Below are 25,823 nucleotides of genomic sequence, written 5' to 3'. Positions count from 1 at the left end.
CAAAACTCGGGTACATCACTTGTTTGTCTACCACACAGTTCATTGAGGATTGTCTGTGTGTGGAGATTGCACCTCATTTCTGGCTCCAATGCGGCTTCTGCCGAGGATGAGGAGGAGCGTTATTATGCCCAGTTAGGTCACTGAAGGTTTTCTACAACGATCTAAAGCCTGCCGCAAGTCTAGGAAACACCTTTTTTCTGCCGGTCTGCCCTTCTTAGCAGTTGTTGGTCAGCCGGAATACTTTTCCCTGTCGCTACGGGCGGTCATCCTCCAAGCTTATAAACCTGCCGGATAGGACCCTCCCCCAAGGATATCAACCCACATGAAATCAGGGCGATCGCATTTATCATGGCTCTTCACAGTATAACTGTTCCATCCAGTCACTCATGGAAGCCTGTTCTTGGCAATCGGACACCGCCTTTGCCAACCACTACCTTCGTGATGTAGCCTTGGAAGATGTCACCGGCGTTCACAGTTTTTGTCCCTGGTTGTAGCCCAACAGGTCACCTATCACCGACGCCACTGATTCTCTGATACGCCAAGCTGGGCCTGTCAACCTCTCTGGTGTTTATCACCCCTGACAAGACGGCTCTTTTGCGTTCCGCATTCGCTCTTAGGTCAGTTTTAGTTTTGGGTTAACCGCCTCATTCTATTTCGTCACCTATCCGGGTTTTACTTTTTACATCAACTCTTGTGTCCTGGCAGCCCTGTCATAGTGAAGTACTATAGTCACTACAGCGGCAGTGACCTTACGCAATGGGATAGCCTCCGGGAACCTCGTATTAATGCACATCACTGTTAACAAGTACTGACTGCCCTGAGTAGTCTGAGGTAACGGACATACTACGTCAATATTGACCTTTGATAAAGCCTCACCCACAATTGGCACTATTTTGAAGGGGCTGGGTGAATATGAGCCTTGTTTGGTTTTCCTGACCCTTGACAAATTTGACAAACAATGTCACTGTACATCCCTGCCCAGAAATAATCAGAACTGACCCATTAATAGATTTAGTCCCACCAAGATGGCCAGCTAAAAAGCTCTCATGAGCCAAACTGAGAATACCATCCATAAATTCCCTTGGAAACACGACCTGCACGCTATTGCTATCTTTTAACTCAGACTGAGGATACTTTCTCATTAGAACACCTCAATGAAAATAAAATTCCCAAAAATTCTGATCACCTGACGATACCTTAGACCATATCACTTCAAAGATTCATCTTCCTTCTGAACCCTACACAATGACTCCTGATTCCATTTTTCCATATCACTAGCTGGCCCTGTCACTGGGACGAGTCCAAATTTACTACCCGGGTACCTGCACAGCAAAAAGTGTTTAGATATAGTATAAAACGATCTGATTGTGCATACACTGAAGTTGACCGAAGCTTTGTCTTATTCAAACATCTAAAAGTCAGAAGGAATGTGTGCATAGTCAGAAAGAAATGTGAACATAAGTGACTTGTACCAGTGTAACCATGGAATTCTATTGTTATTGTCATTTAACCATATATCACATGACAAACCACGGGTCCAGGTAGTCCTGTGGGTACTGGGGTCCTACTCAGGACCAACCCGACACGAGTACCCAATTTACTCGTCCCAGCCCTACCTGTCACATAGTCCACAGCAGTCACAACAAAGGTGACGGCATCGCTTGCCCCGGTTCAAGCCAGGCTCAACTGGTCCTTTTTTCCCATTACTGTAAGATGCTACATTCAAAACGATGCCAAACAGTTCGGGAAATACAGTTTGGGAAATACATGCCCAAAATGTATCCTCTCTGAAGAAACATGTCTTCACAATAAGGCAATAAAGAAAATGAGACATTGTCAGGTAGTGAAAGGTCGATGTGCACTGGATCACATACATGGCCCAATAATTCGACAGTTACCATGGTGATGCTGCGATGTGTTCGGGTGAATCCCCCTTACTACACATGACATTTTGTATGTGCATTGCCTACTTTCATAACATGTCGATTTGTATGTAAAAATTAAATTAATAATGGTTAGTGTTTGAGATTTGTTGGGTTGACTAAAGTTAATTATGAATATGATCTACATGACCACACCACTGTCAGTAGGTACCTGGGATGGAGTAGCATATTTCTGTACGCTTTGAGGCCACTGTGAAGTGAGAAGGACATCAATTCCTCTGTAGTTATTGTCTGATGCCACAGGCCCAGTGAGGGTCAAGATGTCATCTTTGGTGAACTGCCAGGCATCTTGTGTCTGTTGTTGGGCTTCGATTCCACTCAGATATGCTATCTTTAGTCCGGAACTACCCGTATAACAACCTCGGCTCCCTGTCGGATATAAATAGGCAACAATCTGAAGTATACATATCTGTTGCAGTATCAACATGAATTTAGACAATACAGTACATGAGAACAGCCATTCTCTCTGAGGTCATTAACTGCACATGAGCAGATGAAAGATTGCAATCATATTTTAAAAGTTGTAGGAAAATCAAACAATAGTTATCATTGTTAATAATTCTAAGAATACAACCTCTATTACATCTGTGCCATAAATCCTGTATTTTGGCTTCAGTCACACCAACTAAAATTTTCAGATTTTCAACAGACATCCTCTTCACTGTCAATTACACACAACTAGTTGTTCCCCAAAAGCATTGTAACCAATCAAGCTATGATGTATGCAATGGCGGGGATCTCACTTCCTTCCACATCTAACCACCAGGGGTAGATGAATTGGAGAGGTGGGTGGGAGTACTTCTGATGTAAATGAGGTAGTATTCTTAGAACTATTAACAATGGTAACTATTGTTCGATAATTCTTACGAAGCTACTACCTCTATTACATCTTTGCCAGAACATATCAGAAGGACTCCGTGGGAGCTGCCTCAAGTAACTCCCTGTGTAAATTGACAGTTTTCTCTTCTGGAAACCATTATTCTCTGACTCGTGATAATTCCCTTCTGAAATTCCCCCTGAGGACTTGAAAATTAAAAAAGTCTCAAGATGCGATCAAATATGTGATACTTTCACGTGAATTGCTGTTGGATGTAGGCTTGGCAGATTGTCATGGAAAATGCTGGACTTGGGTTGTCGTAACAGATCTCGTCAGAGAGGTAACTGGATAGGCTCTTCCATTATTAGTCTTAGAAGTCTGGGGAACCACGCCTTGCTGGGCCAGATTGGTGCTATCAGGATAATCATACAATCCGTCTCCTCCACCTTGTGGATGACCTTGTCTAGGAAAGACCAAGGTGGGAATGTGTAAGCATGTAAACCCGTCCAGTCCATCGATAGTGCGTCGAACTGCGAGCTCTTGGGTTGGGAACTGGACTGACTTAGACCGGAAGTTGATGATTCTGACAGGTGGCAAATAGATCTAGGTGAGGTGAGTCCCATAACGTGGTTATCCAAGCAAAGATCTTGGAATGTAAGGTCCATTCTATTGCCCCTATTCTCCCCTGGCGGGAAAGGTTGTTGGCAAGGATGCTCAGTTTCCCGTGTATATGTCTTGCTTCCATCCGGCAATTTATGGAGTGTGCTAAGGCAAACAATCATGTAGTGATCAGGGAGCTGGATCCGGTTCCTCCCTGTTTCTGGATGTATGCCACTACTGTGGTGTTTTCTGTGGCTAGGAGGATGGATGATTGAGATAGACATATCTTCCATGCTAGGATGGCATAATAGATGGCCTCCATTTCCTTGCAGTTGATATGAAGGGTCTTCTCTCCTGTGCTCCATGATCCCTGTAACTTGAGATCGTCCATATGGGCTCCCTATCCTGAATCTGACACGTCTGTGAATAGATGGTGTTCTGGTGTCGAATAAGTCAGGGGGACGCCGTTCATCACAGGTTCTCTGTGATTCCACCAATGCAGGTCTCATACTAAGTTGGGAGGTAACTGAGTCTTGAACTCTAGGGTCTGGGATTGTAGTGAATTGATCTATGTCTGTAGAGGACGTAGCATCAGTCTTCCTCTGAAGGTCATATCCTGTTAAGTTGCCTAGAAGAGACATTCACCACCTCAGTGACTTGCTGGGTTGACTTGATAGGGATTTAATCATTGTGATAGTCTTGACGAATCGATCCTCTGGTGGGCACAGATATCCCTTGTTTAGTTGGAATCTTGCTCCAATGTATATGATGTCTTGAACCAGAGTTATGCAGCTGGAACTAGCTGGAGACGGGCAAACTTGATGACGGGTGCTATAATCCTGGTGAATAGCCAAGGGGCTATTGATATCCAAATGGTAAGACCTGGAATTTGTAACGTCGCCCAGTGATTGCAAAGCGTAGATATTTGCGTGACAATGGGTGTATCGGGATGTTAAGATAGGTATCCTGTAGATCGAAGCTGATGAGTCGTCTCTTGTGTTCAAAGTCGACCATAACTGCAGTACGGATTCCATCTGGAATTTTGGCGGAGGTAGCAGGTATCTTTTGTTGAGAATCTTTAGGTCGATTGTCATCCTCATGTCAGCTGTATTCTTCTTCATGACTAGGAATACCGGAGAATAAAAGCCCTTGGTGTTGTTGGTCTCTGCTTGTCTCCGAATGGCTTGATTTTTCAGTAGCTGCCAGCCAGATCTGCTGCCGCTAGCTTCGCTCGGACTAGATGAAATGTGTGTCTGACGGCTTGGGTCTACAAGACAGGATGTTTCTTGAAGTACAGCTTGTATACATGAGCCACGACGTCTAGAATCCAGGGGTCAGGCATTCCTTGTTTCCAATTTTTGGAGTATGACAAAAAGCACCCTCCCACTGGTATCAGAGTCGCTATTATTTTTGAAAGACATAGGGCTGTGTATTGCCACAAATTTTGTATATAGTGTGATACATCTCTCTGTACTGCAATACATACTGCAATATATTGTGAAAGCATTGCTGGATGTGCCTAAGCATGTTCATGGACAAATTACTCATTCCTCCCTCATATTTTACACTGATATTATAGCGCCGACTGATGGAAAAGTTTTCTCCAAACTTTCCATAAGTTTTCAGCTCTTTTAAGTCGAAATGTCGCCAAACATTTACTGACAACTTTGAAATGAGCATGTTCCTTGTCTGCTATTTCTAAACAAACCGTATAATCCTGCTGGGGTTAGTTGTCAGCCTGATTGGTATCTTTAAAGTACTCTGCTTCCACCTCCGGGTGACCGTGGGTAGCTCCCATGGGGGTTGGATAATCATGGTAGTCCGCCACATAATCCCCAAGCGGTTCATCTTCTGTCAGTGTCCAGAATTCCTGTATGATCATAGTCCGTGCAGCTTGTGATGGCTGCCCGAACAGTGATCCTCCTCTCGGTTGGTATAATGTTCGGCTGGACAGTCCCGTGTGGTCCGTGCATCTGGCGAGTGTGCCCTCTGCTGATGAAGATCATATGATAGGCCAATCGACTAGACGGTAGAAGGATTAGCTGTGGAGTCTGTATGGTACCCGTATGGTGTCATAATGGTTAGCTGGGTGAATGGCTGGTCGGCCGTTTGGATTATCCTGAATTCTGTGTGGCGATTGTATGGTGTCTTTACGGTTGGCTGTGTGGAAGGCTGGTCGGTGGGTGCCGTGCAGTGACTGTACGGTGTCTTGGCTGGGAAGTTTGGCCTTGCGATACCCTGCTGGGACCCAAGCGAACGTCTATCTGTCCTAGTATCATGGTAGGCAAAAGTCTGCAGGCGTGTACCCGGCTGGTCGGATGGCTGGTTGGGCTGCTGATCGGTCGGCTGATCGGTCGATAGGCCGTATGGCTGATCAGTTGGTTGTACTGGCTGGTTCACTGGCTGGATAGTTGTCTGGTCGGTGCAGATAAGATGAGGATCTCCTGTGGTCATGAATCGACCACACTTCTTGCAGATGGGAGTAGAGGGAGACTCCATTTTGACCCAACAGAAACCCCTAACAGGCAAAATAGCGGAGCAGTGAAAATTAAGTAGACAAGTATTTGTCACAGAAGTGACGAAATGTCCCCCGCCTGTATATACACCATAGTACCAAATATGAAGACAATCCAGCGATTAGTTCTTGAGATATCACGGCAACACCGTTTTCAAACTCCAAAAGCAGATTTGCCTGCTGTGAGCTTGAAAATGGTGTCAATGTCACCAAAACCGACTGGTGTCTGCAGTGTCTGTATATACACCATAGTTCCAAATATTAAGACAATCCAGAGATTAGTTCTTGAGATATCACGGCAACACCGTTTTCAAACTCCAAAAGCAGATTTGCCTGCTGTGAGCTTGAAAATGGTGTCAATGTCACCAAAACCGGCTGGTGTCTGCAGTGTCTGTAAATACACCATAGTTCCAAATATTAAGACAATCCAGAGATTAGTTCTTGAGATATCACGGCAACACCGTTTTCCAACTCCAAAAGCAGATTTGCCTGCTGTGACCTTGAAAATGGGGTCAAGGTCACCAAAACCGACTGGTGTCTGCGGAGTCTGTATATACACCATAGTTCCAAATATGAAAACAATCCAGTGTTTAGTTCTTGAGATATCGCGGCAACACTGTTTTCAAACTCCAAAAGCAGATTTGCCTGCTGTGACCTTGAAAATGGGGTCAAGGTCACCAAAACTGACTGGTGTCTGCGGTGTCTGTATATACACAATAGTTGCAAACATGAAGACAATCCTGCGATTAGTTCTTGAGATATCGCGGCAACACCGTTTTCCAACTCCAAAAGCAGATTTACCTGCTGTGACCTTGAAAATGGGGTCAATGTCACCAAAACCGACTGGTGTCTGCGGAGTCTGTATATACACCCTAGTACCAAATATGAAGACAATCCAGAGATCAGTTCTTGAGATATCTCGGCAACACCGTTTTCAAACTCCAAAAGCGGATATGCCTGCTGTGATCTTGAAAATGGGGTCAAGGTCACCAAAACCGACTGGTGTCTGCGGAGTCTGTATATACACCATAGTTCCAAATATGAAGACAATCCAGTGTTTAGTTCTTGAGATATCGCGGCAACAAACAGGTGGGACGTACGGACGGTCGTGAATACTATATCCCCCGCTTCGCGCTTTCGCGCGGTGGGGGACAATAAGTCACAAGCCAAGTTGTAGGAGGAGACCTTGAATCGCCCTCGTCTCTCTTATATAGGTACAGCTAGCCTTCTAGAAACTGCTACCTCGAAAGTGATGTATAACGTGTTCATTGCCTGAAGTGATTAATCACATAAAAGCCTGGTAAATAAGCTCCCCAAAGCAGAGCGGGATGGTAACAAAGCTTTCAAGCAATGAGTTGGAGTTTGGAATAAAAAGAACCAAGGAAGGTCACTCTATCATCAACAGTTGATGTATGTACATGTACTTGGGTAAAAAACACATACCATATACGAGGGGTGTTCATTAAAGATTTCCCCTGACCCACTTCCGATGGACCTAGTAAAATAAAACTTTGCACAGGTATTAGTCTTTCTCCACATAGGAACCACCAAGAGTTACACACTTCTCCCATCGTTTTATGCAACTATGGAGACCTCGCTTGTAAAAGCCCTCATTTTGCATCTCAAACCAGGACTTGACTTCAGAAATCTGTGTTTCATCATCTGTGAAACGTTTTCCCTTCAAAAATGACTTCATGGTTGGAGTGAGTGAATATGGTTTTACGCCGCTTTTAGCAATATTCCAGCAATATCACGGCGGGGCACACCAGAAATGGGCTTCACACATTGTACCCAGGTCGGGAATCGAACCAGGGTCTTCGGCGTGACAAGCGAATGCTTTAACCACTGGGCTACCCGACCGCCCCCTTCATGGTTGGAAAGAGGTGGAAGTCAGATGGTGCAAGGTCAGGAGAGTAAGGAGGATGTGGAAGGATTTCATAGCCACAGGACCGCGCTTCTGTCTGGGCAAGTAGTATAGGTAATGGGGGTTCTGCCGCAACTCCACTGGAGCCAGATTTATATACCTATACTGCTACTACAGATGGAATTTTTTATGTGTAAACACTGATGCGATTCAACGATAGTCATGAGATTAAACTAAATTGACTCTAGCTCACCACCACCTGGAACCAATCATTAGTTCAGATGAGCCTTAATGGTAATGAAAATATTCTTTATTATTTTTATCAATAAAGCGATATTCAACCTTTTTATTAAGTTCTTCATTCATTTTATTAGGAGACCAGACTATATAACTACACACTTCTTGGAAATTGATAAGAAACAATTGATAACCGTATTTGGTTGGTTTGACATCAATGATATAATAAAAACCTTGTGGTAATTCTCTCCATTTAATAGCTTTTTCGATTGTTGTCTCCATTATTATATATTTATGTAAGCATTTGTCTAAATGTGATCTAACGATAGTAAGCAATCTATTTTTAATCTCCAACCAGTTCTTTGGTTTTGGCTTGGAATAATTGATGCGCTTGTTGTCTCCCCTGTTCTATGAACTTTTTTTTCTCGTCTTCGCTAATACCACTGGTCTTACGAGAATTGGATCGAATCTCCTGCTTCATTGCGTTGTATTTGGTGAGTTCCGACAGCACTAAACGAAACTCATCCTCGGATATCTTACAATCGACCATTGCTGTCGAAATATGATCCTCAATGCTGTTCAACTTTGCTTCGGCGAGTATCCGAATACTATCGTGTTTTAATGCTTTCTTTTGCAACCTACGAGAAATGAATTTTATCGCTATTCCTGCCAGTCCCGAGACTCCAGCTGCTATTTCCATGCCGAGCACGATAGGCACGGCGATTATAATTGATAATAAACCAGCACCTGCTACACCGAGTCCCATGCCAGCTGCTACAAGCGCGGTATCCATCTTTTCAAATGCCTCATCGAGCGCCGGATATAAACTCATAGTGTATATTACGGTTATACAATAGTCTTTAATTGGTCTTGCTTAAATGTTTTGAGAGTATACATCAACCTTATCAAATGTATATTATACGGCAAGAATAACTTAGTAAGAGAAATACTATCTCTTTTAATAATTTGGACCCCATCGAGGGTTGCAACGGGTGATGCTCCGACATGAATAATACTACAACGTCGACGCTCGTGTTTCCATTTAATCGATAGACCTGGAAATATTTCTAAGGCATCTTCCGATGCATCTCCGAACAAGACTTTAATAATAAGAGTAGAAATATTAGGTATTGCACTCAAGTTAACTTTAATATCATCGAATTCAGTAACCAAATTTAAACTAACATTTTGTAAGGCCAGACAACTATATAACATATGACCTGGGTATTCTGGTAGGGGAGTGACTAACACACTTTTTCGTTTTGACGGGATATAAGCCGCGAGTACGATGCCACTATTTATTATCTTAGTTAAATTATGTCCCTTACCCATCATCACATAAGGTGGGGTAATGACGATATTCAATAGCTTCGAATGTTTGCTTCGACCATAGTCCATTTATTCTCGCCGTTGCGAGTAATATTGTACGAAGTGTTTTTAATGAGTCTACTAATGTCGACATCGCTAAAATCTTCTAGATTACCCGTGAATGTAACTTCTTTCCGCTTGTATACATTATCGTGTAAGTTTAAAGCGTATAACTTACCATCGGTACCAGGTTTACCGAATCCTTCTGTGTCTTAAGTATCTTGGAAACCTGGAAATATTTCTAAGGCATCTTCCGATGCATCTCCGAACAAGACTTTAATAATAAGAGTAGAAATATTAGGTATTGCACTCAAGTTAACTTTAATATCATCGAATTCAGTAACCAAATTTAAACTAACATTTTGTAAGGTGGGGTAATGACGATACCCCGTAATGACGTAATGACGATATTCAATAGCTTCGAATGTTTGCTTCGACCATAGTCCATTTATTCTCGCCATTGCGAGTAATATTGTACGAAGTGTTTTTAATGAGTCTACTAATGTCGACATCGCTAAAATCTTCTAGATTACCCGTGAATGTAACTTCTTTCCGCTTGTATACATTATCGTGTAAGTTTAAAGCGTATAACTTACCATCGGTACCAGGTTTACCGAATCCTTCTGTGTCTCCGAGATCGGAAAGCACAATTGTATTACATTGTCTGAGCGTTCCAGGGCCTAATGCATCAACCATTATTTACACTTAAGTATCCTATATGTACAGGTTGGTGTTTTACATCTAATACAGAAATTTTAAGGTCTGAAATAATACCACGCTTTAATTTTTTATATTGTAATGTTGAGAAAGATTCCGTTCTACTGCTATTATATTTTTCATTTTTCACTGGAATAGATCTGAGCAGAGTTGAAGGACTTTCTAGTTGAATATTATCCGTTGTGCTTATTTGATCAAGATGGATGCACAACTCTTTATAGGGAACTAAATCAGGCAATATATATACATTCACTGTTTTGTTGGGTGGTAATGTTACTGACTGTCCAAATCCAAGTGTAATTGCTAAGTTCTCGTCAATGAATACAATACCTTTTTCTCCAGTGTATATTTTCACTGTCCCATTTGACTCATTTTGTGTGAGACTCATTCCATTAGGCTTAAAAATTTCATCATTGAGTGAGCATACGCTGTAATACCCATCAGGTATAGTAATGGAATTTTTAATAATATTTTTTTCACCAAATACCAACATCTCATTATTTCTTTTCGCAGCAGTTATATTGGTCCAAAGCGGGTAATACGTTACATCGCATAGAGCGACTTCGAGTTGTCCATCCGAGTTATCGATAGTATGAAGCAGTTCAATAGACTGACCATTTGTTATTCCCGGGAGTGTAACATACATATTAGATATACAATGATATTATATCATAACTTAAATATGAAATCGAGATACATTACTAATCAGTCGATTATAGTAACTGCCTCTGGTTATGAATTTTTCGTTAAATTCCCCGATATCTTTGAAAAGTATAGAGTCACGGCAACTAGCGATAAAATGGTGCACGATTGGTTTCACAATCCGATGCAATTTTGGCAGAATCAGTTAAACTTTGCCATATGGTGTGCCACAACGGGATGTGGCGTATCTCTTTATGCTCCAGGATATATGCTAAATAAGTCTGTTATAACATTTCACGTGTACTATCAGATTAGACGTATACTTAAAGAAATTAGTGCTCCATTACCGCTGGATCCAGCGTGGAATTCCACAAATAATCATTATGATAAGAGGGCCTTTGAGCGTATTTGTAATGAATTTAATGTTTCTATGAGTAAAGATTGGCGCATTAAAGGAGCAAACCATGGTCTAGGTGTTCCGTACAGCGGACAAAGAACTGTTAAAGAAGTCAGCTATGATTTAGTTAAAAAAACTCATCAACCATTCGATCCATTTAAGTTATTACAGAAAAACAATCTTTTTGTAAGAATGCATAATCTTTATCATGGCTTGGAACTTTCGAGTAACGAATGGAGAGGTTCTCTTATGAGTTTTAAGGGTGGTTTGGCTTATATTGTTACGAAATTTATACAAATGAACGATACCGCAAATGCTTGGAATGAATTTCTTAATGATGAAACAGAAAATAATTTTACTAACCCAGGAGTTGTAAGATTTAATAAATCGATAAGAACTTATGTATGGGCAATTCTCGGTGCACAATCGCAAACACGAACGTCCATTATTGGTTCTGGGATAGCGCTCGATGCGCAAAAACAGTTTGTCGCAAACGTGGAGGATGCCATTAATTCACCAGTTGACATACCATCGTCTATAAAACGTTATCAAGATGTATTACAGTACGCTCAATCCAAAGTGGACTACGTTTATGCGCCGGGACTATACATGTCTCCGAGTAATATGGAACTTAAGATCGGTCAAGTGATAGGCTATAATAATAAAATTGTTATTGCTACTGATCAACAAAAACCAGGTATAAATTCAGATATTAACATAGAATTAATAAGGCAAACAATCACAGGCGAAACGGGAATAGTCAAGCCACAGACACCACATGTTTCACAAACATCTACTGACGCACAACCACAAGTGCCACCGCATATTGCGGCTAAAAATCAACAACATATCGATGAAAAAACAGCCCTTGTATTAGGTGGAGTCGTGGCTTGTTTACTCATGATTTGGTTGAATAGTTCTTAGCGAACTGATTTGGTTAAATAGTTTTTAGCGGATACGTACAACAGCCCTGCAATTGCTACGATCAACCCCCACAAGTTTTGACTAAGCCAAGTGGTGGTCTTTGCTAATAAATTCAATAGCCAGGAAACAACACTCCCTATTATACCGGGAAGTGCAGCCGCGGCTTTCTCAGCGAGCTTTCCCAGTGCTGAACCTAATGCTTTTAAATGCTTTTTTATCCACTCTTTTATACCATCCGACGTAGGCGGTGGACTACAACCTGTACCACCTGTACCACCGGTTAACGCGAGAGTTAAAGTCGATATAATAAATCCCAACGCGGTTAAAATACTGGCAATTGTTATTCCCTGTTCTCTGAACAATGTTTTAATTTTATCGGCCAGTTTAGTGTCATCGTTGATGACTTGTTCAGTAGTTTCTCGAATTCGACTGATTTGCGAACGAAGTGCCTCTCTATTACTGGAAGCAGCTTCGAGGTGGGCTGATCTTTCGTCTTCTAAGTTACGCAATCTTTCTGCAATGCGACGTCTACTGAACTCATCACCCGCCTCTTCAAGTTTTGTTTTCTCATAAACTATATGCTTGTCGATTTCAGATATCTTAGCCATATTATTGATGAGTGCTCCCCGCATTGTTTGCATTTCCTTGTCAAGACCTCGTAATTCCCTAATACGGAAGTCCAAGGATGGCGATACCTGTAACTGAGGATCATCAATGGTAGCCAAGATTTCTCCGTACCCGTCCGAGGAAGCCTCCAAATTATGTATGTTATCACCCACAGTCTGAAGAGCCTTAGTAGTCTTCGCGGGAAGTTTTTCTCGTCGTGAGTAGTCCACAAAACCTAATTCATCACGAACAATACCGATGCCGTGTTTAGCAGCTATCGTAGACAAGGCTAGGGGCTTACTAGTACGAGGATTAAAAATATCAATATCCGGAGCGCTACGCAGTTGCAATATTCCTTTTCCATCTTTTCTAACCACCATAAACTTTGAATTGTCACGAACAATAGGACTAACATCTTCAAAGGCATCGTAATAACCATCAACGGATGATTGTACAAGTTCATCCATAAGAGTCGGGCCACCAAAGCTGGTTTCATCAGTACCCTCTTCGATTGTACTAGTATCAGTTATGTTATCTAGATCAAAATCAGTCATTTCTATATTAAAGATATGGCTATATAATTTCAATATAACAATGTCTTCGCAATACGGACGCAAGTTAAACCCACAACGTAGACTTCGAGATCCATTAGGGGTCAAAGCAATTCGTCAGTCTGTAACTATAACTAATAACCCTAGTACCATCGATCAGAATCAAACGCTTCTGGTTTGCTTTCCTAATCTCAGCGCACACGATGTGTTAGTTCCCGGAACTGTCCGACTAGCATTTACGATTATTTTGACTTCTACCGACGTTAACAGGGAGCCCGTTCAGAACATAGGTCGTGCTATCATTAAGAAAATCGTGATTAAAATTAGCGGTAATGAGGTTTTGAGTATCGACGATAGCGATGTATACTATTGTTACATTGATCTCTGGAGAACGGATAAAGAGCGGGAAAACTTACAATACCAAGGTATTTGTAATCAGAACACATTGAGACTGCGCATAGGCGCTGAAAATGGTGATAGTACCGTCGTAAAAGATAAGGCCGTTGCCGACGCATTAGGTAACCGATTCTATGTTCCCCTAGACTTTGAATTACTAGATTCCCACATGCCCTTTTATCAAGCATCCCTAGGCGATAGGTTAGAATATGAACTCACTTTTAATGACTACGGTAGAGTAATCAAAACCGGTGAAGATGCTAGCTATTCCATTGACAATATCTCGCTGGAGTAAGATATGATAACATATCCCGAATAAGCCAGACAAATTCGTAACCATTATACCGGAAGTTTAGCCATTTTGTACGATCGCGTGCTGCGACACCGAAAGATCACGAGGGACAAAAAAGATACGATGTGGAAGATCAATCTAAACGTCCCCACGAGATCGTTGAAGTGTATTTTAATGTTGTTCGAGGACCCCTCCGATGCATTTAAAAGAAATACAGAGAAGTTCTACAATCCCAAGATTACAAAAGTAGAATTGACTATCGAGGGTGTTCCTAATCAACTATATAGCCAAGGAATGCTAGCGTATCACCAGTGGGATGAGATTAAAAGACTTCCTTCTATAAAATGAAGCCCAGAAGTTATCGCGGTCGTGAAAGATCTGTCTCTCGGGAGTGTATCGATGGGTGAATACCTCACCACGAAGTACGCGCTATGGCTCGACATGCGAACAATGGATGATGACCAACTACACGGCAGTGGTAGAAGAATAGAAAATGCTAGCGAAGGTGTCACTATACAGATAACAAACGAGATAAAGTCAGAAAACTGTTATCGGCAACGAAGCACTGTAAACTCGTATTTAAAAAACAATCAACCAGCTGCTTATGCAATTGCTTAGCAAAATGTGGCAAAATTGTAGCAAAATGTAGCAAAAATGTAGCAAATTGAACATTAGAGGTTAATATGACATAAAATGTGGCTCGAAATCATCATTCTTTCGCAACAGTTCATTAATACGGGTTGTATTGGGTATGTCATATTATATTATGTTAGACTTAAATATCTCCTTAGGTATTACATTATGGAATGCGACGAACTCATCAAACAAATGCTCAAAGAATCTGATGCAGATCAAAATGTTGATAAATCTTTAGATAAACATAGAGAAAGACTCGGTAGCCGGTGGAAAATGTTCCCAATATTTTGGGGAAAATTATACCATCGAAAAAATTGATAACATGACCGACGAAGAGATTAAAAAACTGTATGCGCGTTATGAGTCTAGACTGGGAGCTACCATGACTAAAAACGATAGGGTCGGCTATATTACAACTATACACAGTCGTAGCTAGTACGTTTCCCCCTATCCCGGCAGAACATCGCATGTATTTATGCGAATCTCTCGAGAAAGACCCATTCATCGAACACGCTATAAGCTCAGTGAGCTGTGAGTTTTATCATAGATACGGAATGTTCTTAGCTCCGTTCACCACAGCTTTAATAACTGCTAGGTATTGTCAATTTAAACATACGTGCCCACTTAATAATAATGGAGACTCAACAGGTGACACCACAACAGATTGTGAACGAGGAAATAACTGCACAACCACAACAGATTGCGGAAACGCAACAACATGTGACACCACAACAGATAGTGAATGAGGAACCACCACATGTGAATGAGAAAATACTAAAAGCCAGAGTGACAAAGAATCCTTTGAAAATAGCCACAGGAAGAAAGGGAGGGCTGGCGCGCAAAGCAAAATTAATAAATAATTCAAATATTAATCCGATTAAAACATGGACACTAGTAGGAGTTGTTGGTATAGCGGCTGTATGGTTCTTTTATAAGACCGGAAAAGAGAAAACATCACCCCTGAAGCCACAACAACAAGTTCAATTAGAGGTTAGCCCCCATATAATGCTATAAGAAGCATGACTACTCCAGTTACAGACGGTAAAATGTTGGTAAACGCAACGTATCATTCAGCGGTGGTCACCGGCTTGGCCATTGGCTATGCCCGTATAGCAAAAAAGATTACTAAAGCCACAAATCCCAAGCTAGATTTTAATGGATTTGATATCGGTATGATGATTCTGGATATTGGATTATCTATGGCTACAATAGATATGCTCATCAAACAGAAACTTATCCCGGATGACATAACGAAGTAATTAGTAAGTAATAATTTGAATATTTTATATTATTAAATATGGCAACAATTGCGATGATGGTCTTTGGAGCTATTGTTAATGCTCTAGCTTTTTCGGGGAGTAATTTTTTATTTTCTAGTATGAGAGGTTCGGAGCAGAAAAGACATAATAAAGCTTTAGAACAACTAGAAAAAGCTCAGACACAATGGGCTAGAAATAGGACATTAAGATTGTGCCATGCATGAATACTTCCTCGTTTATGGGAAAAAATTTGACCCAATGCCGAGACCAACAATGAGTCAGTTTTATACACCGTCAGAGGCTCAGAAAGACCGCGAGGTCGCATTTGTGATAATGGGGTTATCTGCTGTACTGATTTTCAGCTATACCATGACTAGTTAGCTAATCTATAAATAGCGTTGGCTGACTGCCTAATCAATATTGGAGATGTGATTTGCATTTAGACAAATGATATGATAGATGTATAAACCATGAATCATTGCAGATTTACACTCATGGTGAAAAAAACTATGTAACCGACGCTGTGTTGATATTTACTGCGGCATACACAATTATTACATCAGGCGCGGAAACATAAACTATACGTGTTCTGTATGCGGGATAGGGGTCAAAGGTCGTTATTGTTTATGTAAGGAACACGGTGCTGATAGGGTCAGGAACCAGATTATTTATGCTAGGAAGAGAGATTACATCAATGAGAGGAATAGGTCGGGGAGAATACATATTTAGATATATGAAAAACAACCAATTCGACATTTGTCTCATTTTGCATATACCATTCAACCTCAATGGTTTTTGTCAGAGAGTTGAAGGCTATGGCAAAGCAAAGTGGTCTACGTGGATATACCTTACTCGGTTTGGAATACAACAAACCCTAGACTGTTAGAGAACTCAAAGCTCAAGCTAAAAACAGTGGGCTGAGAGGTTATTCTCGAATGAGAAGAGCTGAATTGATCGCTTTACTAGATATTGATAATGATGTTGAACATAATGATGTTGATAATAATCAACAACAACAAGAATTAATATTTGTACCCACATCCCCTGGCGTTGGTAAATATCTAAGAGGTTGGAAGATGGATATTAATTCCAACATGGATGTTAACGATATTAAGCCCATCATATCGAGTAAAATTAACGAGGAGTTAGATGATTTACATAGTATAAAATACCAGCTGACGATTAAAATGTTATTGAGTAAAAGTAGCGCAGACGATAGCACCGAATATACCGAACCATATTTCTGTAGCAATCAAGAAGTTATAACCGAATCCGATACTATAAACGCATCATTAGATACATCAATTCAGAGGATACAAGAAACTTTAGAACGCTGGACTAATAGAGGTTCTGTTTGGGGTGTGGATAAAATCGATAGTTTATATTTAGATATAGCAAATTATATGCCTTTCAAAGGTGGGTTTTATATAGATTTACCCCCGTATTATAAGAAGAAAAAAGCCATAATTAATGTAAAAAATAAATCAGATGACTGTTTAAGAATGATGATAAAATCTGCATTGTTCCCCATAGATTCTAAAATTGCAAATAGACCTTCTAGCTATCCCCAAAACGATGGACTCAACTTCGATTGTATAGACGAACCTACGCCAATATCACAAATTGATAAGGTGGAAAAGCAAAATAATTTAGCTATAAATGTTTTCGAACATTCTAAAGGAATTGTTGTAGACAGGATAAGCTCCGCTCCGGAACATATCCCCAGAATCAATTCATTTCTGATCGAAAAAGATGGAAAATATCATTATACGTGGATAAAGAGTTTAAACAGGCTATTATGCGATCAAACAAAACATAAAGAAAAGAAATATTTCTGCGAAAGATGCCTACATAGGTACAGCAGACAAGATCTATTAGAAGCGCATAAAGAAGACTGTAGAGGTGTTGGACAGACCGCGATCAGGATCGATATGCCTAGAGAGGGAAAAAATATATTAAAATTTGAACATTATTGTAAACAAATGCCAGTACCGTACGTAATTTACGCCGACTTCGAAGCGCTTATCAAACCTATAGAAAATACCAACCGTAGCAATCAAGATAGTAGTTTTACCTACAAAACTCAAGAACATATTCCTTGTGGGTTTGGATATATAGTTGTAAGGTATGATGGGAAAACAAACATGCCCGTGATTTACAGAGGTCCCGATGCAGCGGGAAAGTTCATAGAATATCTACAAAATGAAGAGAGAATAATCAGGGAAAAATTATCGTGTAAGAAACCCATGTGTATGACGAGGGATGATTGGAGGGCCTATAAGAAGTCAACGAGTTGTCATGTTTGTAACAAACCCCTGAATGGGGATTCCATAAGAGATCATTGGCACGTCATGGGTAATTATCGGGGAGCCGCGCATAACGAGTGTAACTTGAAACTAAAAATGAATTCTCAAACAATACCCATCCCCGTTGTGTTTCATAACCTTAGAGGATACGATTCACATCTCATCATGCAAGCTATCTCAAAGATCGACAGCGGTTTAACGTGCATTCCTAACAATATGGAAAAATACATATCGTTCTCATTGACTAAAACTATACATTATAGGGACAAGGATGGGAAAGCCAGAATAAAGCAAAGTAATGGGCTTAGATTCATAGACTCCGTACAGTTTCTGTTATCTTCCCTCGACAATTTAGCTAATGCGAACAATTTAGCTAATGCGAACAATTTAGCTAATGCGAACAATTTAGCTAATGACTTTGCGATAACAAATCAATATACCGATAAGATAACTCGTCATTTGTTGCTGAGAAAAGGTGTATATCCTTACGAATATATGGATGATAAGATTTCATAAAATCCACTTACCTATTTCTGTTTTATTTTCATTGTTTACGTGATTGAAAATCATTTTAAAAAGAATTATAAACAGTATCTATATCATCACCCATTTCCCGATAACAGCAGCTGTCCGCTCAGTAACATGAAGAAATACCCCCGTTTTCGAGGCTTCGTATGAAAAGCACGTTCGTCGAAGAATGGCATATGACACATCGCTGGAAAGCTTATTCCTTCATCTACATGCTCGTAACATCGCCTGTTTTTTTCCGTAGTTATAACAAGCGATTTCATTGGATTAAAATTGGTTTCTAATGATGCTTTCTTTCTGAAATCTGCAACAAGTTTCGTGATTGGTCTATTTTGAGCACCAAGCTCGTATTTGATAAATTTCACAAGTTGGCGAAAGATTTTTGTTAAATCGTGTTATTTTGAACATTCTAAGCAGGAAATCACGATATATATTAAAAATATGGAACTTCGTGAATGTATCGTGCTAGGTTACGAGCTGTGACAAAGATTTTTCATGCATATATTTTTGCATTAAACATCGTGTCCGAGCCGAGAATTCAAGGCGACAAAAGCCGAGATGTCATTTGACTTACAATACACGCGATCGCACGAAAAGATGGAAATAATAACTTAGATGTAAGTTTGATTACTTTTAGATATATTTTTGTTGATTTTATTTATTACTTTGTATAATATATTTAAAGATTTGTTTAAAACGTCTTTATTTTGGTCTTTGACATGTTCGATGTGGACCCGTTGTCGAAATGTGTGTCCGAGAATTTTATTTTCAATAACATCGCGGGAAATAGAGAATAATTTTTTAATTCATCGATAAAAAATGATAAATTGAAATGGAATATGTATTTCAGACATTGTGAAATGTGATAGATTTAATAAATGAATGATATCACAGGTAGGTCCATAAAAATATATACTGTTTTGACGTGACTACGGCTTGGCCGGATAACCGGCCTACGATGTCTGGCGCCTCGATGCTTCTTGGCTGGATAAACGGCCTGCGGTGTTGAAAGAGTTAAAAAACGATGTACTGTTACTCACCGATATATTCGAGATATTTAGAAAGACATGTTTAAAACAATACGGCTTGGACTAAGTCCCGGACTATCGTGGGATGCATTGTTGAAGAAGACCGGCGTAGAACTAAAACTACTAACAGATTACGATATGCACTTGTTTATTGAGAAAGGATTAAGAGGGGGTATATCGATGGCAGCGAAAAGGTATTCTAAGGCTAAAAATAAATTAGTGGAAGGATACGATCAGAGTAAACACGACACGCACATATTATATCTCGACGCTAACAATTTGTACGGATGGGCTATGAGTCAACCTTTACCCATGGGTGGTTTTGAGTGGGTCGATGAGAATGATATCAAAGTAAATGATATCAATGTGAATGATGCGAATAAAGGGTACATACTAGAAGTTGACTTGGAATATACAAGTTCATTACATAAAGACCATAACAGTTATCCGCTAGCTCCAGAAAGATTAATGGATAATAAAGATTGGATGTCGGAATATCAACGCTCCTTGATGGGTAATAGTAGGAAAACGTAGAAAAACTTGTACCAAATTTGATGGATAAGACAAAATATATAGTTCACTACAGAAATCTCCAGTTATATCTATCGTTAGGTATGAAACTTAAGAAAATACACAGAGTTCTAAAGTTTGATCAAAGCCCTTGGATGGAGCCCTATATAAGGTTGAACACAGATTTAAGAGAGATAGCCACCAGCGATTTCGAAAAGAATCTATATAAGCTCATGAATAACTCAGTATTTGGTAAAACTATGGAGAATCTAAGGAAGCGTGTTGATGTTAAATTAGTCAGGTCTAATGAGGAAGAAAGACTCAGGAAACTTATAGCCAGTCCGGCTTTTAACAGAAGCAAGATATTCGATAACGACTTAGCCGCAGTGCATATGCAGAAGAGTAATATAAAATTCAACAGACCGGTGTACATCGGTATGAGTATTCTCGACTTGTCAAAACACTTAATGTATGACTTTTATTACAACAAACTTAAGAAGCAATACGGCGATAGATGCGAGGTGTTATATACCGACACAGATTCTTTGTTGATGGAAATACAAACCGAGGATGTGTATAAAGATATGGCAGAAAAAATAGATATGTACGACACGAGTGATTACCCAAAAGATAATCCACTGCACAGCGTAGTAAATAAAAAGGTATTAGGTAAGATGAAGGATGAATGTGCTGGGACCCCTATAGCGGAGTATGTCGGATTAAGACCTCAGATGTATTCTATAAGGAAGTCCGATAATGGAGAGATAAGAAAAGCTAAGGGTGTTAAAAAGTATGTGGTAAAAAAGCATATCAAACACGAACAGTATAAAGAAGCATTATTCAACGGTAGAACATTCAAACACGAGATGAACTCTTTAAGAAGTTACAATCATAGGATATATGGATTAAGAATGAACAAGACATCATTATCCCCCTAGATACAAAGAGAGGATTGATAATGATGGTGTAACTACCTATGCTTATGGTTATGGTGGTAATACCGTACCGTTGGGAACTATGAACAACTCTTCTCGTACAAATGCCCTACCCGGTCCATCTTTCAGATAATAAAGAATAGGCTCTCCTTCTTTCATAACCAATCGACTAATGTCATATGTCTTAAGGGACCATATGGGATCGGTTGCTCGACGTAGGCCTCCTTCGAGTTCACCGGGCTGGTATATATATCTTACCCTTACTCTATCCGGAAGTTTTCGTTCTTTGCCGCTCCTCGGTGCCGAAGAAGTCACGGATTTCATTTTAATCGCATCAAATGGTTTGTTCCCTATTAATCTTGTTACTTCATTATACAGCGCTGATACAACGGCTGATAATCGTGTCACCCATTCGGTTGATCTCAATCGCTCGGATTTCATTTCGATCCCATACTGATAGCCAAACAAACGTTCCGCTAATGTCCGGATAAATCTTTCGACAATAGCTTGACTACGGTGGGCCTCTCTTTCACCACACCTGATTTCGACATCGTGCAATGTTAACAGTTTAGTTATCGATCCTATAAACTCGCGACCAGGATCTACTTGAAATAGCTTAGGCCATTTTAGTGGTCTGCGTTTATATATGCGGCTCAGTGCATTAGATACTTCTGTTGAATCTTTCGAGGTTAATGGTTCAGCCTCTTTGTATCGACTAGCCACATCCACTACTGTTAAAGTGTATTTATATGTTTTGCGTTTTACCTTATCGTGGGGAAGAAACAAGAGGTCAGCCTGATGAACTTCATTCGTTGTAAAAATATCAAACTTCTTCCTCGGTATATAACGCGGTGCCGGTAAGTATATTTGCCACATCGCTTGTTTCTTTAACCAATCCTTGGCTACATCTTTAGATACCTTAGCCTCGGTGGCTAATTTTTTTATTGCTCCTACACCTTTCCAATATCCTCATGGGCTATAGTAAATTTTATTCATTATTAATTAATATTGATATTTCTTTTAAAACGCCATTCGTTGAATCGCATCATCATTTTTATACTAACAGAAGCATTGATTGGCTCCAGGTGGTGGTGAGCTAGAGCCAATTTAACTTAATCTCATGACTATCGTTGAATCACATAGTCATTTACGCATAAAAAATTCACGATGTAGTAGCAGTATAGGTATATAAATCCAGCTCTAGTGGAGTTGCGGCAGAACCCCCATTACCTATAAAAATTTATATCATAGACTTCAGGTGGTGGTGAGCTAGAGTCAATTTAACTTAATCTCATGACTATCGTTGAATCGCATAATCATTTTGGCATAAACAATTCCATCTGTAGTAGCAGTATAGGTATATAAATCCGGCTCCAGTGGAGTTGCGGCAGAACCCCCATTACCTATACTACTGGGCAACATGAGAGTTGTGTACTGGAGCATTGTCTTGCAGGAGACGGTCACCATTGGTCAGCATGCCACGCAGCAGTGAAGCATAATAAGCTCCTGTAATTGTGCTACCCTTTGCCAAGAAATCCATCATCACTACTCTGTGTTGGACACGTGCCTTCTTTTGGGGTGGCGACTCCATATGCTTCCATTGCATCGACTGAACTTTAGTCTCAGGATCATAGTGATGGACCCATGTTTCATCCTGTGTGATAAGTCTGTCAAAAACATTTGCCTGTTTTTTTTGGCACATGTCCAAAAGATCCTTTGAGCAATTGACTCGTTCCTGCTTTTGGAAAGGCCTGAGCAACCTGGGAATCCATCATGCAGACACCTTATGCATGTTCAAATTGTCATGGATGATTTTTTCCACAGACCCTACACTGATCTTGACATCTTGTGCTAACTGGCGAACAGTTATACGTCGGTCTGCCAAAATGGCGGTCTCCACTTGATGGATAGTGTCCTCATCAATGGCTGAATGGGGGCAACCAGGAATGGCATCTGTTTCCCCAGATGTCCAACCACACTTGAACTGGCGATGCCAGTGTTTAACAACGTCATATGATGGGGCATCTTCCACATAAGTTGCTTTCATTTCATCGAAAGTTACATTTGGTGCGCGAGCTTTCAAATATAAAAACCTAATCACTGCTCGGTATTCTACTGGCTCCATTGTCACACCCAACTCAATCTTAACACGTGTAAAAGTGGTAAGATTAATAGTTCAGTGCAGCAAATTCAGACATAACCCATAGATACATGTATCATTACACATGTGAAATTTCAACCAAATATGATAACCCTAAGTGGTTTAGGGAAAATCTTTAATGAACACCCCTTGTACATGTATGGAGGGACATCCTGATTAGAGTGGCCACACAGTTAATGTTGATAACAATGTCGCAGGTTAAGTTTTACTAATATGTTAATTATGTCACCAACTTGTTTCCATATCTAATATTGGCTTGAACAGGCCACCTTAACTGTGGTCTGTCAGGTACATCCTGGGCCCTGGCACATGCAGTCCCTGCAAATGATGTAGAGGCAGGTCACATGACTGTCCTCTATATAGACTGCATGTGCTAGGAACCCAGCACACACCATGCCGGACCACCAAGCCATATAGCATGTCATTTTGTTATAACTGCAGGACTCATCATCAATAAAACATCAGCCCAGAACGAGAACATTGTCGTTCCTGTGACATTATGGCGCCCAACGTGGGGCTGATGTAGGAATGAAGACCTGTGGCTTGTGTGGCCGTGACGTCATCGTATCCCTGTGGTTGTAATCACAGCAGCTGCAGTCTCCGCATGGGTGGAGCAATTCTTTTCTCGTGCTGAGATATTCCGTTGGAAGTGGTAGGGCCCGGACCCCATGGGGAAATTATGACTGACATCGCCGGCATCATGTGTACACTCGCGTTATCGCGTTCGCATTCCTAAGTTGGTTGTTGTTGTTTTGGTTGTTTTTTTTCTTTTTGTGCCAGGACAATAACCTTCTGTTCATCGACTTTGCTGAGGTGCAAGTGACTTTATACTTTTCATTGTGTTTACTTGACATTGTGATGTCAGCATGTGACTTTGCATTACCTTTGCTAGATATTTTTGTCAGCATGTGACATTGTTCTAGTCGGCAAAGTGAAGATTGTGTTTGTGTATGTTCATTCTTGATTATGAACCTAGCATGGCCATTTGAAATGTTTGTTGTTCGATTTTGTTATTTTTTGACTGTGAATTCCGTTTTTGGAATACCTTTGTGTGATTATTTGGTTAGCGTTATTTAATCTGGGTGTTTAAAACAAATTCAGGTAGAAGTTTACTGTGAGTAAAATGGAAAGAATGAATCTTTGACTGTATGGAAGGTTTATCTGCATTACATGTACTCTTCCAAAACTGATTATTATATATGCATTTGCATTAGCCATATATACTTCAATTCCCATGTTATTTAAATAAAATCCAACTATAACATATGGATCTTTCTGTGCGTAACATGTGCTCAGTGCCATTGTGATGTAACAGTAAAATGTGTACATTGAAACATGTTTTACACATATAGTACAGGGTATTACAATCAGACAGACGGTCGGTAAGACAGCAAATTATCTTTACCGGGTAAATAATTTGCAATTAATGTGTTATGTACATCAATTGTCGTCAGCCAATCTAAGTCAGTGGATCTTTGTTTTTTCTCCAGATATTAAACAAACGCATGCAAGTAATGCTTTTGTGAATGTGTGGGGAAGTAGTTGAAGCATTATTTTGCCACGCTAAAATTTGGTTTGATGTCCCATATGAGTACAATGTGAACCCTGTAATCTGACACTTCTACGTGAATACATATCCTGTCGATATAGTGCTGCAGTGATCCCGTTTACCGGTAATGCCCGATTTATACCAGTAAAATAAGGCTTGGACCAGTAATTCATTGGACTGTCAGTCCCTGTGGACCGGCAAATAAAAGTACCTAATAAATCGGCGTTGTTAAACAAAACATCGGTGATATTCATATAAGTATATTTTTCAAAGGAAGTCAGCTTGTCTGTTACCATCAGGGTTATCTATTTTTAGTTCAGGGATGACTTCTTTGTATTGAACATGATGTTGACAGAATTAAAATCAGTTAATTTTCATATGTTTTTCATTTTTGAAAGTTGGGACTGACATAAATAAGTGGGGACTGGTAATTTTTAGAGTTGCCAGTCTATCAGTTTCAAAGGCCAGTGAGTACACTGTGCTGGATTATTTAAAAATGCTGTATATATCCATATTATATTTAGAATGACCAGTTCAGTGTGGCAAGTGTGGCAACACAATGTACATGTATATTTTATTACCCACGTGGTGAAGATACAGGTGGTAAGATACTAAATCCATACGTCACACGTGTGTCGTACAAGGTTGACCTTGTTTTATTCGTTTTATTTCATTTCGTCACACCGGGACTACTTTTTTCATTCATAAAAAATCGCGAGACATCATTCAATTTGCGATTACAAGGCAGAACTGAAGAAATTCATGAAAATGAGAGATATTTACAAACACTTTATTAAACCAAACAAGATAGTCACACGCATCAAATTCGGTTTGCATTCTATATAAAGTACGCATAGAGCTTCTACAGACATATCAAGCTAGATCTATAAATTGATTTACAATGTACGACTGCCGATAGAGCGCGTCCCTGCAACCAACCACTTTCGCAACTTTCAATTTGATTTAACGTAAAAAAGTATATGCGTGGTGAAATGAAGTCTGTTTAAACTATCTTGACAGATATCGAGACTTACCTGGGATG

The 25,823-nt window shown here is 40.1% G+C and overlaps 1 protein-coding gene across 5 annotated transcripts in view; it reads right to left on the bottom strand.

Annotated features, from left to right (window-relative positions):
* The window catches only part of LOC139466653 (CWF19-like protein 1), a 411,301-nt gene that overhangs the window by 252,678 nt on the left and 132,800 nt on the right, over positions 1-25,823 (bottom strand). For all 5 annotated transcript variants that reach the window (XM_071248237.1, XM_071248241.1, XM_071248239.1 and 2 more), the window contains exon 5: positions 2,095-2,312. In XM_071248237.1, the coding sequence (XP_071104338.1) occupies positions 2,095-2,312 (218 nt within the window). The remainder of the gene's footprint in view (positions 1-2,094; positions 2,313-25,823) is intronic.

The sequence above is a fragment of the Haliotis cracherodii genome, unplaced genomic scaffold (genome assembly GCF_022045235.1).
Source record: "Haliotis cracherodii isolate W230 unplaced genomic scaffold, xgHalCrac1.p SCAF_19, whole genome shotgun sequence".
NCBI classification, from domain to species: domain Eukaryota; kingdom Metazoa; phylum Mollusca; class Gastropoda; order Lepetellida; family Haliotidae; genus Haliotis; species Haliotis cracherodii.
The sequence above is the reverse complement of the archived record's forward strand: the minus strand, read 5'-3'. Positions and strand labels throughout refer to the sequence as shown.